The following is a 15,004-nucleotide window of genomic DNA, read 5'->3' as shown; positions in this document are numbered from 1 at the left end:
GAAATGTATGGTATATTATATTGGTAGAACTGTACTCAAGAAATCTGAGAATAATGGTGAATAATGAACTGAAGATTAAGGAGGTTGGAAGTTTTTTCCCACTTGGTTAGACTATAATAAATTTAGTTTAATCCTTTATCCAAGTGTAAGCAAACAAACTTTGTGCATGAAGTATCTTCAGGACTGAGGCAACTCGTGGTAAAGGTGGACTAAGCTCTCATTACTTGTCTTAGTGTCTCCCATAATGCAAAGCACATCTCCTTGTGGACATGTATAATGCTATGCATTTAGGGAAGGGCCACTACCCAGACCGGTTTCGACTTTTATTGAGGTCTCGTCAGTGGGAGCCAGACCCAGTGGTGGTGTGACACTAAGGTGAAAGTAATGGAGAAGTCATATTTACCTATATGAGTTGCCAAAAAAAAAACAAAAAAAAAAAAAACTTCCAACATCTTTCTCTAAATTCAGAGTAATTTAATAATAAGGTGAGACACCTTTTGGCAACTTGTATAGATAAATATGACTTCTCCATTACTTCCACTTTAGTGTCACCACCTCTGGGTCTGGTTCCCACTGACGAGAGTTCAGTAAAGGTCAAAACCGGTCTGGGTAGTGGCTCTTGCCTTAATGCATAGCATTATACATGTCCGCAAGGAGATGTGCTTTGCATTATGGGAGACAAGTGATGAGAGCTTAGTCCCCCCCTTTACCATGAGTTGTCTCAGTCCTGAAGATACTTCAGGCGCAAACTTTGTTTGCTTACACTTGGATAAAGTATTAAACCAAATTTATTATAGTCTAACCAAGTGGGAAAAAAACTTCCAACATCTTTCTCTAAATCCAGAGTAATTTAATAATAAGGTGAGACACCTTTTGACAACTCATATAGGTAAATATGACTTCTCCATTACTTCCACCTTAGTGTCACCACTTCTGGGTCTGGATCCCACTGACGAGACCTCAATAAAGGTTGAGACCGGTTGGAAACTTGGGTGATGAATGGCAATGCTGTAGCCCATGAAGTTTTAACTGAGGCTCGACTGTTGTTATCACCCAGGTCCTGGGGTGGGTAATGAATGGCAATGCTGTGACCCATGAAGTTAACTGCGGCAAGTGATCAGAGCTTAGTCCACCTTTACCACAAGTTGCCTCAGTCCTGAAGATACTGCAGGTGCAAACTTTGTTTGCTTACACTTGGATAAAGGATTAAACTAAATGTATTATTGAAGATTAAGGAACATGATGCAGCGTGATGTTGTAGTGGCCATCCTCTGAAAGTCATTCAGAGGATTTCCACTACCATATTCAGAAGAACACTGATGCACTGACCCTGTCATTATGGTATAGATTAGGCTACAACTGAACCAACAGATTTAGTCTCCTGCGTTTCTTAAGATAGGGAAATAAATGGTGGAGAGTGACCAAGATGGATAGACTGAGTGATTATCCTTAACAGTGGTGTCAAGTATGAGATGTCCATTTGCATGGAGAGAGAGAGACAGAGAGAGTGGCAGGTGAGGGGAATGTGTTGCCTGGGTGGGTAATAAGTGCACAGATATTGAGACAGAGAGAGATAGAATTTAAGGTACCGTATGGCAGGTGTTGTTTTGTGTAGAATAGATCTTCCATAATACTATGTTTTTTCTTTTTCTTTTTTTTTTTTTTAAAGATGACTTCAGATCGTGGAACTAAATTGGATGAATCGTTAGCTTATCAGAACTTTTTGGCTAGATTAGAAGAGGAAGAAGCTTGGATTTCAGAAAAGCAACAACTTCTTTCTGTTGAAGATTATGGAGATAGCATGGCTGCTGTTCAGGTAATGTGTAATTTTTTATATTACAAATTTGTAGAAAAAAAACATTGGATTAAAAAAAATTGAATAACTGTTGATAACCAGGTAACACTTTTTTCAATCTGGTTGGATATTCTCATTTATCTTCTATAAGTAATTCTCACTCCTCTATCAAAAACTTTACTGATTTTTCCAGGGGATGAGGGATTACAAGTAAGTGATGTGGTCTTTATGTCAAAGATTTCTGAAAACAAATAGTGTAGGAAGTAGAATTGCAACGATATATTTAATATTTCATTTTTATTGACAAAACTAAAATATATATAGGGCAAATGTTTCTCTTGCTCAGACTCTACTCACCTACACTCCCACACACATCTATACCAAAGAAGATATAAATAAAATACCCTGAGAAATAAAAGTCATATGCTTGTTGCTAAAAGCATGCCCATTGCATTCTTCTAGTGATATTCTACCAGTTAGGAGAAGTTACATTGTGCAAGAATTCCTTTAAAATTAAACCATTATTTTTGTTTCAGTTAAAATGGTTTTATAGGTCTCTTTGTGATTTAAAACTTATTCAACTATTTTCTTCCATTTGATGATAAGATCATTTTCTAAAACATGTTGAAATAGCCAAGTTTTGGGCTGTTGTTTATTTATTTTTTTAACTTCTTTCCTTTAAACTATGAAACATGAAATAACAAGAGAGAGACAGAGAGAGAGAGAGAGAGAGAGCAGTGATTCCATGATAAAAAATGTACTTGATGAGGGCATGATAAAATCATTTCACCACTAGGTGTGAAAAATGTGAAAACAAGAAACAGTGCTCTGCCGACTTGAGGTGACATAGCTAATGAGAGAAGTGATAACAAGAACTGCAGAGCTGACAGTCAGAGTATAGGAATTATTATTATTATTATTATTATTATTATTATTATTATTAACATTAGACCTCCATGGAATCAGAGACTCATCATGGGAGATTCACACTATCACACACAGAGCTCTTCAAACTGTGCCTTAAACTCATTTAGCGTGTCTGCATTCACAACATTCAGGCAATGTATTCCACTCACCACCAACTCTACATGAAAAAACCTTTTCCTCACTCCTTTACTCATACCCCTTATACAGTTCCCAGGGATTTTTACCCATCCCCTCTCCCATTCTATGAAAACTTTCTTCTGTGTTAACGTGCTAACAACCCCTGACCAACTTGTATGTCTTGATCACATCTCCTGTCTTCTATTCACTGTGCTTTGCAGATTGCTTTCTTTCAATCAGTCTTCATATCCCACATTCCAAAGAGCAATTACCAGCTTTGTAAGTCTTTTCTGGATCCTTCTAACATATCTTGAAAAACTAAGTGACCAAATCTGTGCACAGCAATCCATATGTTGACTGGTCAAGGCCTTTTATAGTGGTACCATAACCTTTATTTCTGAAAGCCAAGGTTCTCTGCCTCATTGCTATTATGTATCATGGTGTATCCATTCTCCTTGTCTAACTCAATAGTAACATTATTATAGAATGCAAGCAAGTTGCTCAAACATGACCTTTCCTTAATAAACCCATTCTGTTCATTTCAAACAGTTGATTCTCTGTCAACCCATTTATGTATGTGAGGCCTAACAAACTTTTCCAAAATCTTCACTTCCATTCCAGATGTAATAATAGATCGATAGTTTGGTATATCAGTCTTTGCACCATTCTTGTGCAGTGGCATTACCATACTCCCTTTCCACTCCTATGGAATCTTCACTGTTCTGAGACTCAAATTATATAGCCTGGTCAAAGAAATAACCAGTTCACTGAACACTTTTTTTAGCATCTGTGCTGATATTCCATCAGTCACTAATGCCAAATTCTTATTCGTTTTGTGCAACAGCATTAGTACCTCCTCCTTCTCCTCATACAACTGATTTTCTTCATTCTGTGAAGTGGTAGCATTGAGCCGAATGCTGCATACACTAGGTTGATAGCTTTTAGTAAAATATGCAGTAATTTTTTGGACAACCACTTCTGCATCTGTCACTTGCATAAGATCTGTATTCAGTAGATGGCATTTTTCCAGATTCATTCTTTCTTTTACTTACAGTATAATGATGGAATTCTTTAGGATCCCTTTAGCGTGCAAAGCCAGTCTCTTTTCATACTTAGACTTAGCTTTCTGTACTACAGTTGTGACTCTTCTGGTCTGCTTCTTGTAATTTTCATAACTGACATGATCCTTATGCACCATCTTTTTTCTTACCACCGTCTTGCTTAATAAGATTACATATCCATTTCACTCCTACCCAATTTATTCTTCAAACTCTAGGAATACATTCTTATATTGCATCATTTAAGTATTTTTTAAATGCTTCCCTTGCACTGTTGATATGCTTCCCATCCAACAACTGATACCATGGCATAGAACCCAGCATATCCCTTAATTGATCATAATTTCCTTCTTTGTAGGTCAGCATGAAACCTTTACTAAATGGAGTACTCATAAACGTAGCTACTTTTTAAGTCATTAACTCATGATCGCTGCCACCAACTGGAGAGCAGATCTATCACTTGTTGACCATGAATTTCTTTTGTCACATACTGCTTGAGAAAGTTGTTTTGCAACATCTGATTAAATTCAGTTCATTCTTCTCATGAGATTTCACTGCTACCCAATAAATGCTCACATAATTAAAGTCCTCCATTATTATTATTATTATTTGGTAATCTCCTTGGAGTCAACAGATTGATCATGGGAATCCCACTCAACCAGACATGTCTATCATAATGAGCTTTGAAATTATTTAGATTACCTGCACTCAGAATGCCTCTCAGACAATGCATTCCACTCACTAGCAGTTATCCACATAAAAAATCTACTCCTCACGCACTTCTTCATCACATCTTTATACTTCCAGGGATGGCCTCTCATTCTTCCCATCTTAATATCTACTCGTTTTATAATTTCTTCTGTATTAATCTGATAGAATTCCTTAACTAACTTGAAGGTTTCTATTATATCTCCTCGTGTTGGTTATGAAGAGCATTTTCTCAAATGCACTTCATAACTAACACTCCAGAGTCCTTATATCACTTTGGTTATATGTCTTTGGACTATCTCTAGTGTTTCCATATCACAATGAAAACTAGATGACTAAATCTAAGCATAATAGTCCATATGTGGTATCACCAATGCCTTATGTAGAGGTACCACCACTTTCTTATCCTTACATGTCAATCTACTTTTTATCATAGTAGCTATGCAATACACAGTCTCTAGGGCACTTTGATCGCATGTGCCCTCAGAACTTCAGTCCACTGTCCACCATCACTCCATGATCCTGTATCTCATCCACTTCCTGAAATACAGCTCCACCAATACAGTATGTAGTCTTATGTCTCTGTATTACAAAGTGTAAGCTTGCATTTATTAACACTAAAACTGCACTCCACTGATTTGTCCAAGCTAAAAGCCTATTCAAATCTTATCTTCAAAATCCTATTCAAATCTGGTTAATTCTCTGTAAAGAATAAACATCAGTATTACCCCTGATAATTCTACCTAACTTTGCATCATTTGCAAACATTTGAAGATCCCCAGTTAATCCACATGACATATCATTAATAAACAAGTTAAACAGTAGGTTCCAAGAACAGAACTGTGAAGCACACCACTGGTCACCTTCCTTTTCTGAGACATGACTTCATCATACACAACTTGCTGGCATCATTCAGAGAGCCAATCTCTGATCCATCTAACCAATATACTATCTATTCATATCTTCTGCAGCTTGTACACCAACTTATTATGTGGTAATCTATTAAATGCTTTTGCAAATTCCAAGACTGTATATGATTCTCCCTTATCCAACATTTTCATCACCTTATCATAAAACATAAGAAGATTGCTAAAACAAGACCTGTCCTTCACAAATCCATGCTGGCCATCAACCCAATCCTGTATTCTATTTCTAACCAATTTTTCCCACGACTTTGATCATAACTGTAGATATACAGATCAGTCTATAATCAGAAACGTCTGTTCTCAAACCATGCTTGTGGAGAACAGAAGTATTATTTGTCTTCTTTCCCCCTTCTTAAGAACATTCCCCACTGCAAGATTTTCATTAAATGACCAGGACAAGGGCATGGCTAACTCTTTTGCACATTGTTTAAAAATACATGGTGATATGTCATCCATTCCCACAGCTTTATTAACATCTAACTTGAGCAACACTTTATACACCTCTGATTCTTTCACCTTTCATTCTCCTAATTCTTGCCTCTCTTTTACATGCTGCACAGCATCATTCATATCACTATGATATCCTATCCTAATTTACGCTCATGCATAGACCTACACTTTTTACCAGGTAAGCATTCGGAACTGAAATCCTATGGAATAAATTGGTTACTCCTTATTCCTGGAGGTATCCTATGACTGTAGCCTGTGTGTTCATGGGGTGGGTTTGCCTGCTTGCAGGATGAAAAACCCCCAGATAAACTAGGGGGAAAATCCCTCCTGCCCACTCCCAAGACCGGCTAACTTGGCTATGACTGAGGAAGATCCTTGAGCTCCTCATGTCGTCAATGGGAATTGAACCTAGGACACTCCTTCCCCAGACATATGGTTGCAGAGCGCATAACCACTAGGCTAACCGTGCAAACCACTATGATATACACTGATGAAATGTTCATTAAATAATTCCACTGTATCATTTGCTATGGTTACTCTGTTACCATAACTATTCACCAGCATCAACCTGCCATAATTATTTTTCCTCTTGCTTGCCACGTAGCCAACACTCTTCATAACCAATGTTAAAAATACCAAGCTATTTTAAACCTGGTTTTACTCCATTTCCCAAGTAAGCAAACAGACAAACAAGTCAAGTTTGCACCTGCATGTATTGGAAGTCTAGCTGACCTTCAAAGTAGTGCCTTGGTCTTGCATTTGGAGCCTTCTGCAATGAGTCTCTTGACTCCAAGGAGGTTTGTTGATAATAATAATAATATATTCTCTACATTATTAGTTCCTCTTCTATTTTCTTGAAATACAAAGATAATTTTTTTAAAGTTTCCTTTTTTTTTCTCCTGAAACTTCTTGAACACAAGAAGAATCCATCTCTTTCAGGTTTACACCTCTTAACTAGAATACATTTGCTGCATAATATATCAAAAGGAACTCTGCTTTACTTTGGGAGAAACTATATATCACTTTTAGATAAGTACAACTTTTTTTCCTTTGAAAGAAATTCATTTGTTAATTTTGGGATAACTGTTTATTCCCCTCATAATGCTCTTTTCCACATTTTTCTCTTTCTTCCCTAAACTTCCAATTTTTCAGAATGTTATCTTTATTCCAGTCAATGCAACAGCTGTTCTGTTATTCTCCCTCACTAATTCAACAACCTCTTTGGAATTACAAGCTTCACACAAACTCTATTGCTTGACACAGTAACCAGCTTGGCAGTGACATGAAAGTCGCATGTTGTAAACAACATTCTTCTTTCACTACGCATTATTTCTGCTTCCTATGCAGGGTCCATGTGTTATTTAGATGCGACTACTTGTTAGTACCACTCCCAACCAACCTGTCACCTAGTCTGCCGCTGGGGTAATATATTTTTGGCTGTAGAAGCATATGTTCACAGGGCCAGTTTGCTTGATTGCAGGATGAAAAACGCCAGATAAACCTGGCAGAAAATACCCTACTGCCCGCACCCAAGACTGGCTAACTTGGCTATGCCTGAGGAAGATCCTCAAGTTCCTCACGTCTTCGACAGGAATCGAACCTGAGACATTCCTTCCCCAGGCATATGGTTGCGAAGTGCAAAGCCACTAGGCTAACCGTGCGGACATGTTGTAAACAACATTACAATTCTTTAATGACTTGAAAACATTATCGGAAAGTTCAATATTTTCTTCTCTCAAGTTTATGGTAGAGAAATAAAAAATTAAATTAGAGGCGAATCCTTTTTACAAATAAATATCATTATTATTATTATTATTACCTGTCCCCTCCAGGGAGTCCAAAGACTCATCGAGGGAGGGCACCTATTCTACAACTCTCTGTCTCCAACTACAACGAACTGCAACTACACCAATGCCATCTACTGCCCACCACCACCATCATTAGTATTTTCACAGACATTCGCAAACATCCATGCCCATGGCAGGATTTGAACATCCAGCCTTTTGGCTGGAGAGCGGATACGCTAACCACTCGGCCAACCAGGCTAGCAAATATTATTATTATTATTATTATTATTATTATTATTATTATTATTACAGGTATCTCCATGGAGTCAGTAGACTCATCGCAGGAGACCCAAACTAGCAAAACAGTATCTCTCATATCTCTTCTTGAATTCATTTCCAGGCAAAAAACTCACAACTGAGCCAGGCAATGAATTCCACTCATTCACCACCCTTCAGGGAAAAAACCTCGTTCTCACACCCTCATTAACCACACTTTTCTTTAATTTCCAGGGATGACCTCTTGTTCTTTCATCACTATCACACAGGTGAAACATTTCCCCTGCATCAATCTTATAAAAACCTTTTAGTAATTTAAATATTTCTATTATATCCCTCTTCTCCGCCTATCAACCAACCTCTGCAATCCACAAGCTCTCGATCTAGCAATGTAGGGAGCATTTTTTACATAATTCACCAACCTAGTCACTGTCCTCTGAACCCTCTCCACAACCTCCTCATCTCCAAGGAATCCAGGTGACCAGACTTGAGCACAGTAACCCAAATGTGGAAGTATCAACGCTTTATAAAGAGGAATAATAACCTCTTTATCTCTGGATGTTAGTGTGTTCCTCAATAACCAAGTAATCCTATGTGCAATCTTGGACACCTTAGCAATGTATCCCTTGAACTTCATCTCCCTATCCACCAACACCACTAAGTCCTTAGCCTCATTAGTCTCTTGGAGTACCGCTCCATCAATGTAGTATACAGCCGGTAATCTTTTAATCCCAAAATGCATAACCTTACACGATGATTTAATCCCAAAATGCATAACCTTACACTTTTCCACGTTGAACTGACATCCATTACCCTTTGCTCATTCTGCCAACTTATTTAAATCATCCTGCAAACTCTCAACATCAGCTTGATTTTTTGTTGCACTACCCAACTTTGCATCATCGGCAAATAACTGAATATCTCCCCTCAAGCCATTTCCTATATCATTTAGGTACAAATTAAACAATGATGGCCCAAGCACAGAGCCCTGAAACACACCACTGGTCACCTGCCACATCCTGGCTTCTGCTCCTCCATATACCACCATCTGGTATCTCTCCCTGAGCCATTCTCCTATTCATATCACCAGTTTAGTATCCATTCCCATCTGCTCCAATTTGCATAACAGTGTTCCATGGGGTATCCTGTCAAAAGCCGTAGCAAAATCCATAAGTACCACTGTGTACCATTTCCTTTGGATTGCTAAGGCAGCATCTACCTTTAACAAAACAATCTTGATTCCTATAGAGTATCATATCCTGATCCACCCATTCTTGAATTTTGTAATAAATTTAGTTTAATCCTTTATCCAAGTGTGAGCAAACAAAGTTTGTGCCTGAAAATATCTTCAGGACTGGGGTAAGGTAATACAACACATTTTCAGGTGCAAACTTTGTTTGCTCACACTTGGATAAAGGATTAAACTAAATTTATTATAGTCTAACCAAGTGAAAAATAAACTTTCAACATCTTGAATTTTGTCTTTAACCAACTTTTCCAATACTTTTATAACCACTCCCGAGATGGTGATTGGTCTGTAATTAACGACCGCAGTTTTAGAGCCACCTTTATGCAAAGGAACTACTTTTCCTTCCTTCCACTCCCTAGGGACCATACCAGAGTTCAAACTTAAGTTAAATAACTAAGTAAGAGGTATTGACAATTCCTTTGCACATTCACGCAACACCTGAGCTGATATTCCATCTAAACCTACAGCAGTGTTTGCATTTAAATTTTGCAATATACTAAGTACCTCAGATTTATCAACTTCACTTCTCCCATTAGTTGTTGCTACAGGTACAGAAATATCCTCACTTGGGTGATAGACTTTTGAAAATTGATCACTCAGTAACTCTACTATTACATCTGAATTTGTCGCCTCAATACCATCAGCACTCACTAAAGTTATCCTTCCGAAGTCATTCTTCCTTTTACTTGCCACATAGCAGAAATCTTTGGGATTACCTTGATCTCATTCGCTAAGGTCTTCTAATAATCTGATTTAGCTTTCCTTACTATGCTGGTAACCTTTCTAGCTTGAGCCTTGTACTGCTCATGGGTGTACTGATCACCTTTCTCCTTGTACATTCTTGATAACATTTTCTTTTTTTGCAGATCAAGCTTGATACTACTGCTCATCCATCTAACGCCAACCTTGTTTGTCTTCCTGACCATGGGGACACAATCTGATATTACTTTCCTAAGATACCTGCTGATTTTATCCCATGCACTGCTCTAACATCTTTCTGCTGCAATATGTTCGGCCATGGGATGGCTGCAAGCTCACTCTGAAGCTTCTTATAATTGCCTAACCTGTAGTTCTGTATATACCCCTTCTTAACAGAAAAATCCACAGATTTTGCAACCTCCGAAGTCATATACCACATGATCGCTCTCACCAACTGAAGGTAACGAGGACACCTTACTTATGCATATATCCTCTGAACCAGTGACCAGATCCAACACTCTCACACCATGTGTCGCTTCAGTTATGTGCTGTTGCAAGTAATTATATCGCAGAAGATGTATGAACATCATTTCCTTTTTGCCACGTGATATTTCCTCCTTCCAATTGATATCACCATAATTAAAATCCCCCATAATAATCACCGAACCTGCACTCATTGCACTAATTTGCTGATGCATGAATTCAATATCCCCCTCCCTGTACCCCCTGGCCTATAGCAGCAACCAACTGTAATTATTATTATTATTACCCCAAGACCTCATGGAGTCAAAGACTCATCTGGGAGGTCCTTTTATCACACACACTCATCTCATCATACCGTGTCTTAAACACACTCAAACTTCTTGCAGACACCACACTCTCAGGCAAGGCATCCCAATCATTCACAACTCTGCACGAAAAAACCTGCCTCTCATTCCCCTACTCACACCCTCTTTATACAGTTTCCAGGGATGACCTCTGGTTCTCCCCTGATCTCCCACTATTCTCTGTAGAACTTCTCCACCATTGATCCTATAACAATCCCTTACCAACTTGTAGGTCTCTATCATATTTCCCCCCTCTTCCTCCTGTCCACCAGACTGCAAATTACATCTTCTCAATCTTTCCTCATACTCGACATTCCAGAGGTCAGAAACTACCTTAGTCAGTCGCCTTTGGACCCTTTCCAACATCTCTTCATCCTTCTGAAAACCCGGTGACCAAATCTGGGAACAATAATCCATGTGTGGCCTAATCAAAAGCCTTATACAACAGAACAAGAATCTCCCTACTTCTACATGTCAGTGTCCTCTGCATCATTCCCAGAAGCCTTTTTGTTGTTTTCACAATTTTGGCGATGTGTCCCCTAAATTTTAGATCCTTATCTACTATCACCCCCAGATCTCTTATTTCCTCTACCTCCAACAATATATTCTCACCAAGCAAATTCTGCATCCCCTCTTTGTTTTCCAAATTTTAAAACCTTACATTTTGCAACATTGAACTCACATCCCCATTTCCGTGCCCAATCATTCAATTTATTCGTCTTCTTGTAAGGCCACAACATCTTCACTACTCTTTATGGTTCGTCCCAACTTTGCATCATCTGCAAACAACTGAATATCTCCATCCAAATCTTCTCCAATATCATTAATATACAAGTTAAACAGCAATGGCCCTAAAACAGATCCCTGATGCACACCACTTGTAACTTTCCTTTTCCTGGATATTGCTCTCCCCCATACACAACTTGTTGATACCTATCAGATAGCCAGTCTCCAATCCAATGCACCAATCTAATATCCAATCCCATCCACACAAGTTTGACTATCAACTTATCATGCGGTAATCTATCAAAAGTCTTTGCGAAATCTAAGTATATTACTGTGTATCCTTCTCATCTATCCATGAAAGCAGTCACTTTATTGTAATAAGTAAGTAGATTACTAAAACATGACCTCCATTTAGCAAATCCATGCTGTCCATCAAAGATTATACCATTGTATACCATTATTGCCAACCCAACTCTGGATCTTATTTCTCACAAGCTTCTCCAACAACTTAACCACAACGCCTGACACAGAGATAGGCCTATAGTTTGATGCTTGAGTTCAATCACGCCCTTTTTGAAGGCACAATCTTGCCCTCCTTCCACTCTTTAGGAACTTGACCAACTGCAAGACTCGTATTAAAAAAATGTCAAGGCAGGTGTCAACTCCCTAGCACATTCCTTCAGAATACGCGGTGATATATTATCAAGTCCCACATCTTATTTACATCTAGTTTACTCAACTCCCCAAACACCTCTTGCTCACTTACAGTCAGTCTCTTCTCCCCATCATCAACTGCTCTAAATCTCTCCAGGAAGTCACATTCACAAGATTGAAAGATCTTTATGAACTGCTCATTAAGTATCTACACCACACATTCTGCAACAGCTGTCTTTATACCATTTTCTCCAATCAATGCCATCCTTCCATAATCATTCTTTCTTTTGCTGGTTACATATCGAAAGAACTGCCTAGGATTCTTTTTGGCTTCATTAGCTAACTGCCGTTCATACTCTCACCAACCAAGTTACTCTCCTTGCCTGGTCTTTGTAGACCTCATAAAATTGATTATTTCCGCTTCTCTTATGCTGGCATTTTCACAATGCCCTTTTTCTCTGTATCACATGCTTAATCTCTTTATTCATCCATCTCACACCTACCTTATTTAACCTTCTCACCCTTGGAATACATTTAGACATTGCATCTACTAGATAGTTTTTGAAAATCCCCCAAGCTGCATTGATCTCTTTTCTAGCTAACTCCTCATTCCACGCTACACCTGCAAACTGTCTCCTGAGCGCTTCATAATCACCCCCCTCCCATCTTGTAGTTCGACATATACCCTTTTCTCACAGTGGTCTTCACACTGCTGGCAACCATCCAGGTAATCACCTAATGGTCACTCTCACCAATTGGTGGATGATTTGACACCTCGTTTATTACTACTGGCACTATTTCCATCTTGCATCTCTACTTTGCATGGACATAACTCTTTCTCTATCATCAATAGCACTCCCCCTCCCTTTTTACCCCTTCTATCCTCACAAAACACATTATACCCTTCCATCTCTATTCCTGTCAGGATGTCATCCTCTTCCAACCATGTCTCACTTATTCCGACAATCTTTGGGTGAACAGATGCAATTAGTGCAACCATTTCATCTGCCTTGCTTCTTATACTTCTAGCATTTGTATACAAACACAACAGCTCATTTCTGAATCTACCGCTAGTTCCACTGATATCAATCACTCGATGTGATCTCTCCATGCTAAACTGGGGCCATTTCCCTTTCTGCTTCTTCATTTTAGAAACATTTTGAATTCCAACCATTTCTTCTTGATCCCTGGTCATCCCATTTCTTTCCTGCCTACACATGCTCTCACCTCCTCTTGGAGCATCCACCTTTCTCACGCTGTGTACCCCTGTTCACCCTGTGCCTCCCCATTTCCCTGCTCCTCTTGCACACCCATTCTGTCATTTTCTATACTCATACCACTCACTTCCCCATTTACATCCACCTCTTCAATCTCTCCTGTCTTACTCTCCTGCTCTTCCACATCACTCCCCTCTCGATCTGATTCATTCTCTCTATTCACTTCTCTACCTTCCAGCAGCAGTTTCTCTAAGCGACTCACATCATAACCACTCAAATGCAGTCCATTGCTCTCATACAGCTCACTTCGTCCCCCGAACTCATTCCACACATTAAGAAACTGTACTCCCATCTCCTCACACATTTCAGCCAGCATATCATTAATAATGCTTGCTCTCCACCTCATTTCACCACAGTCATACCTAGGCAATGTAACATTAGTTGTAACATTAGTATAGAAATTTCTGATTACAAGAAATAATTCATTTTTGTTATACATTTGCAAAACATTTACATATAAAATAAAACTAAATTATCCTTTCCTATTTATTTATTTACTTAATCAAAAATCGGCCGCTAAAATTAATGTAAGATAATCTGATATCACTAAATAGCAGATATCCTACACAACCAATTCACTCTGTGACAACACTCCAATATGTATTTGATCTTGTTTCACTCCATTTCACACCAAATGGCTTCACACTCACTGTCACATGAAAAACTATTGTTAGTATTTTAGTCATAGGCCTCAACTCTAACCAGATTCAAGTCATCCAGTATCATTAGTAGCATCCTCCTCCTTTCTCATTGTGTCTGTCCTTCCTAAAAATGTTGTACCCTTTACACTCAGTATCAGTTAGTATGTCTGCCTCTGATAGCCAGGTCTCACTAATGCCTAAAATTTTAATGGCCGATTTATGATTAAGTAAATAAATAAATAGGAAAGGATAATTTGTGTACAGACATAATAACTTACCTGCATGCTTTTTGTTTGTATGCTCTTCTGTATAGTCTGCACGATATGGTTGGACAACTTTTAGATCTATCTCTGTTCTTGTCTAGTGCATTACTTATGTAGACATCCTTGCATATGCTTGATAAGTCCAAACTGGATGAACACAAAATCATTCTCTCCTCATAATCATTTCCATGAAATGCCAATTCACACCATCGCAGCTATATAACATTGTTGCTCTTGCACACAGATTCTCACCATTCCTGCTATCATAACTTTGTTTCCCTCTCTGTGTTAGGTCTCATTCCAATTAATAATTTCTCAAGATTAAAAATAGTTCTATTGTATAACATTCGTTCCAAGACTAATATAGCCAATTATAGACCAATTAGCATTTCAAGAGTGGTTGGCAAAGTATTGAAGAGGTTGGTTAAAGATGAAATTAAATTCAGGAATGGTTGGATAGGAATGTAGTACTGATTGGGGGACTGCATGGCTATACTTAAGTAACATACTCACTTTCTATAATAAAGGTAATTGCTACACAATCATACTGTTGGACTTTGCAAAGCCATTTGATAGGATACTGCATGGAATCTTGATACATAAATTAAATCAAATGGATATGGA

At 38.4% G+C, this 15,004-nt stretch overlaps 1 protein-coding gene across 3 annotated transcripts in view; it reads left to right on the top strand.

Annotated features, from left to right (window-relative positions):
* Positions 1-15,004, top strand: part of LOC150103955 (spectrin alpha chain-like) — an 850,682-nt gene that overhangs the window by 633,572 nt on the left and 202,106 nt on the right. For all 3 annotated transcript variants that reach the window (XM_090397194.1, XM_090397195.1, XM_090397193.1), the window contains one exon: positions 1,670-1,816. In XM_090397194.1, the coding sequence (XP_090253320.1) occupies positions 1,670-1,816 (147 nt within the window). The remainder of the gene's footprint in view (positions 1-1,669; positions 1,817-15,004) is intronic.

This window comes from Typopeltis vanoorti, chromosome 8 (assembly GCF_054136105.1).
Source record: "Typopeltis vanoorti isolate ZY-2024b chromosome 8, IOZ_Tvanoo_1.0, whole genome shotgun sequence".
Taxonomy (NCBI): domain Eukaryota; kingdom Metazoa; phylum Arthropoda; class Arachnida; order Uropygi; family Thelyphonidae; genus Typopeltis; species Typopeltis vanoorti.
This window is presented reverse-complemented; position numbering and strand designations above follow the sequence as displayed.